General features: G+C 38.5%; 1 protein-coding gene across 1 annotated transcript; it reads right to left on the minus strand.

The window, feature by feature from the left end:
* Window positions 1-4465, minus strand: LOC118337885 (serine protease 27-like; the record flags this gene model as incomplete). The annotated part of the gene is given in 6 exon segments (XM_035675018.1): window positions 1-406; window positions 656-789; window positions 1263-1525; window positions 1974-2136; window positions 3166-3186; window positions 4373-4465. Coding segments are annotated over 6 exon segments (1017 nt in total). The 5' UTR covers window positions 4431-4465.
* Window positions 4466-5539: the final 1074 nt, after the last annotated feature.

Here is a 5539-nt window from a genome sequence, read left to right on the forward strand (position 1 = left end):
ACAACATTTACGCGTCACCGACCAGCACTTAGCGCGAGAGAACGAGAACGCAGAGTGAGGCGAAGTGAGTGAAGTAGGAGACGTGGATGACGCTTTCACCACTGCCGAAGATACTGCCGTCGTCTTCGGTGGTCATGGGAGTTGGCCATGGACTTGATGGTGTCCATGGAAGGCTTGAAGGGGTGGGACAGTTGAAGTCTTCGTCGCTGTCAACTCCTGAGGAGTTGAAGGTAACAAAGCCGGGTTTGCTGCTGCCAGTGATGTTGCTGATCCATTCCTGGTACTGGGACACACGGGTGTAAACTCCAGGATATTTAGGCAATCCGCAGCCGTTACCAAAACTCACAACTCCAGTCAGGACCCAGACTGGACCATTCTTGGTAACCAGGGGCCCTCCTGAGTCTCCCTGTGGAAAGAAATAGTCGATAGTTGTTGGGATTGGTCAGGATGTAGCTTTTAGAGGAAGCATCCAGCCTGCTGAAGTGTGAATACTCAACTTATTTGTCTGACCGAATGTTTTGAGAAATTGTGTGCTCAGTCCATGGATATCCATGTTTAGCCTAGCTTAGCTCAAGGACTTGAAGCAATGGGAAACCCTACATCAAAAGGATAAAACAAATGACTTTCAACAAATACACAAAAAAGTGGTGGTCACCTGACACGAGTCCTTCCCTCCAGCACGCAACCCGGCGCAGATCATGTTGTCTGTGAGTTCTGGATAGGCGCATTTGCATTGATTGTTTCCCACTATTGGTACATCCACCTCCTGCAGGATGTCGGCAGCAGTACCTAATTGGAGACATTTCAAAGGGAAGGTACAAATCAGTACAGCTAAGAGCTTGGTGCAGTGTTTTTGTTTTCATAGGGGCAGCCCTCTAAAACCAAACTAGTTGAAAGATGAAAGTTGAGGAATCACATACTGATATAATTTATATTATGTCTCCACTGTAGTCAAACTCCCTTTTTAGAGCTTCAAATAACTAATTAAAACTGAACTTGAACTTGAAATTAAGATTATTTGGCTTCACTTTTAGAAAGCTGTCATGTCGTCCGTCTTTATATATGTCGATGACATAGACTTATACCTGTACATTTAACATTTTCCACAAAAACAATGGCATAGCATAATGGCAATGTGCTAGCTTAAAAGTGCCAGTTTTTACACATCTGTGTGCTAATGGAACACCTAATACTTTCTTATTCATCGTTTAGTATGACAAAAACATGCTGCAGTGTTTGTCTTTGATCATCTTTGAGCTTACCGTTGTCAGTCCTACCCCAACCAGTGACCCAGCTGGTGACCCCGGTGTAGAATTCGCTGTCTTCTGAGGCTAAGCAGACCGGATATATGTAGTCGGTAAAGTTCACAGGGGCAGACAGCTTCAGAAGACATATGTCGTTGTCTTTGGTAATCTCATCGTATCCACGATGGCACATAGTCTGAACGACTGTCCGAGACACTTCATTTGGGTTTGGACCTGACTGGCTTTGGCGTCCCAGAAAAGCTGTTATCTCGCCGTCGTCCCTTTTTGAAAACAAAGAAGTAAAATAGTTCAATTTTCAGTGTTAAGTTAATCCTTTAGCCCCCAATTACACCAGGGGCCAGATGTATTAACTAAAAAAGGTGTTTCTGCATCTATTTATGCATAATTATGCGAGTGGAAATGTAGCTTGTGCATGTGTGCCCGTTTCCACAATGATTTTGATTCATAAAAGTAAGAACAGCTTCATAAATCTGGGAAAAAGAATGCACATTTCTGTCTACACACAGTTTTAGTTGTGAATCTACACAGAGATGCACATGGCTCCTGGTATGAACATCTGTAGCTAGCTACGTTATCTGGAAAATTAGTCTGATCCACTGGCCTTTTACATCTTGTATGAACGTGTTTTTTTCCAGATACAGCTTACATGATTACAAACCAACACACATTAAGTTTATAAAAGAAAACTTCCAACAGTGGTCCCCTTACTCTGATATGCAGTGAGCGGCTGTCAGCACCCACAGGTCGGAAATTAGGGATCCTCCGCAGAATTGACCAAAAGCAGTGTTTAAACTGGCTTGCCAGGGCCAACTTCCTGGAGGTGCATCTTGACCTCCCACAATTCTGGTGTTTATTGTCACCATACCACATGCTGATCGAAGAAAAGATAATTAAACACAGAGAATGTGCAACAAAACCTTATAAATAAAAAATATGTCACATTTTGTTGCTATAACTACTACTACTATTTAACACTTTGGTTTTTAGCTCGGACATATTGGAGGTTTCAGAGGAAGCTCAGTTTTCCAGTTGGACTGTACGACTTGGATGTGGATGTAAACGGTGTCTACAAGGTGGAAACTTTAAGTAATTAAGTAAACTCCCATATGATGGGAACGCAACACAAGAACGTCACACTACTTCCTCCTTCAGAGAGTTTGCTTGTCAGGAAGATGTGCACTCAAGTTATTAAGCATTTCAATAAATTAACAATGCTTTTCCCGGTTTTTCCGGTCAGACAAGCTGAGCACACCTTGAACTTTACATTTTGCTTTATAAATATAAAAATATGCATGTATGGTATTTTTATATTACTAGAAAATAAGAGTTCTTTACCATACAACAAGGTGAGTTTGTCAGTTTTATGATCTCAGATGGTTGTCAGAAGTGAATTTAACATCACATTTATCTGCCTAAAGGCGGATTTGTTATTGCATTGTATGTTCTGAGGTCAACTTGGAAGAACTACCAGTAAAGACATTGCTGTTGGTTGGGACTATGACTGATAGTTATATTATAGAATAGATAGATAATTATTGAATGATACATAAGGTCGGAAATTTCTGGTAAAGGTTTTAACATTATTTAAAGTTTCCACAGAACCAAAAAGAAAAACCTAGCTGATTTCTTATTTATTGGTCTGAAAGCTGATTTATCAACATGAATTAAAACACTTATTTTCACCCAACTATATAAAATATAACATAACACTTACATATGATAAAAACAATATAATAATATGTTTTGTTGACAGGAAGTTAGAAAGTAAAACAATAGAGTCAAAGCAACAATGGAGTTGTTGCACAATGTCAGTACTTTATATATATTTATACTAGCTATTGTCTATTTGGCTCAGAAGAAGGAGTAAAAACTTGAAGAACTTGTAGAGTTGTATTCTTACTTGCCGATTGTGATTGACAACCTGAAAGTTAGAACAAACAAAAAGAATTAGGGTGGGGCAGATTATGACATTTGACAGAACATACAAAACCAAAAGAAATATGTGACCTTGAACCATCATTGTTTTATATTGTTCAACCAATTCTTCTTTTATTGTCTAGGTCACATTTTTTTTTTTTTATCTCTTTGTGTAACAAGATCTGCACCAAGATCTCAGATCCACGATTTTGTTGATTTTGACGGTACATATTTACTTCTGCGTGCCTTATAAGATAACTCGATAAGATAACATTTTTCTCAAAAGAACTCAAAAACCTGTTTAATGAACCTGTGATGCATTTACACGCAAGGACACTGTGGGTTAAAAAGAGAATTTAGCTACAACATGGACTAGTTTAACATTTTGGGATTGGTGCCTAAATTGTTAAGAACCTGTGGGACTTTTTGCACCTTTATTATTTAAATGACGGGAAGTTCCTTTTTGAATATCACTGCAATGAAATATGTTTATGTTTATGTCTGTGAACATAGTGCTATTGAAAGGCATCAATCTGCTGCCCCATCAGGCTTTTATTTTTAATTAAATATGACAATATCATACAAATAGAAAATAAATGGAAGATAAATAGAAGACATTTTAGTAACTTTAACTGGCTAGCTGATTCATTTTTTTAAATAAACTATATTATTTAATTAAGTATTTGCTCTGTAATTTGAAATTAAAGATCAGCCTACAGTTTCTACTGTTTTAACCTAGTCATGAAGCACCAGGTCTCCTAGAAAGTACGTTTGCATGTTACTAAATTGTTAAGAAGTATCATTCCTCCCCTTCGTTAATTATTCATTATTGTTAGAGAATAGACCAGAAATGAATAGAGAAATACATGAGACACTTTAATTACTTTAATTGGCCAGCTTTTATATGTACTTAAGTGTTTTTTTCTTATAAAATATATATTTTTAGACAAAGTATTTGCTCTGTAATTTTAAATTAAAGCTTATCCTACAATTTCTGCTATTTTGACCCAGTCAGTAGAGTTGCTTTGAGCCATTTTCTCCCATCATGCAGCAAAGCTTTTTGAAAGAGAAAATATTCATGTTCATCACTTCAGCCTAAAACAGTCTTATGCGTCCTCCATATATGATATGAGCCAAGTACTAAGAAACATTTGCTATTTTGTGAAGAAGAATCAAACGGTGTCTCTTACCTTTGCATGAGAGAAGGATCATCACCATCAGACCAGACAGAAGCTGGTAGAGAGCCATTTTACTCTTTTACTTCACACTTCTGCCTCCTTCAGTCAGTTTGTCCCCAACTTTAAATACCTTTTTACTTTATACTCAGCTCCACCCACATTTGAAACCTTTCCACGAAAAGAGGCGTAATTCTTTCTTTTTATTGCCGACCTCTACACATTGTGTAACTCAAGCTTAAAGATGAGCATCAAGTCAAACATGTTTGTCTTGATGCCTGCCTTTTGTCTGCAGCTCATATCTACTGTACGATTGTACCCTAGAAGAATGCATTTGTCTAATATATTGTGTAAGAGGTAAAAACAAATTTCTCAGTAAAGCTCGTGATGATGGTTAAGGACAACAAGACTCCTACGCCGTGTACACGTGTCCTCCGTGGCCAGGGAAAAGACCACGTATCTGCAAATCTGGTGATTTTAAATTTGACCTTTTCAGACAGACAGAGAATGATTAAGTGTTCTTTCATGGGTGGAGACAACTATTCAACTTCCTAAACTGTATAAGCGATATAAACCCTCTTGGATTAGCTGGAAAATGCATCGTCACAAAGCTGAAAAAGGGTTAAAGTTGACTTATCAAACACATGGTTCTTGCAAGATAACAACACATATATGCATATATATACATAACACACACAATACAGCTGTGATATTGATCATGTTGAAGATCATATATAACAGTGACATGGAGGATTTCACTGAGTACTGATATAAATCATATACATTATGAGCACTGACAGGTGAAGTGAATAAAACTGGTTATCTGGTTATCATGGCTCCTGTCAGTGGGTGGTATATGTCAGGCAGCGAGTGAACATTTTGTCCTCAAAGTTGATGTGTTAGAAGCAGGAAAAATAGGCAGCGTGAGGATTTGAGCGACTTTGACGGAGCAGACTGGGTCGGAGCACCTCCAAACCTGCAGCTCTTGTGGGGTGTTCCCAGTTTGCAGAGGTCAGTACCTATCAAAAATGGTCTAAGCAAGGAAAGGTGGGTGAACCTGGAGGCCAAGGCTCATTGAAGGCTGGCCCGTGTGGTCCGATCCACCAGAGGAGCTAATGTAGCTCAAACTGCTGAAACAGTTCATGCTGGTTCTGATAGAAAGGCAGCTCGGTTTATATTTTT

The sequence above is a fragment of the Morone saxatilis genome, unplaced genomic scaffold (genome assembly GCF_004916995.1).
Source record: "Morone saxatilis isolate NCDOM2014 unplaced genomic scaffold, NCSU_SB_2.0 Contig4, whole genome shotgun sequence".
Classification (NCBI taxonomy): domain Eukaryota; kingdom Metazoa; phylum Chordata; class Actinopteri; family Moronidae; genus Morone; species Morone saxatilis.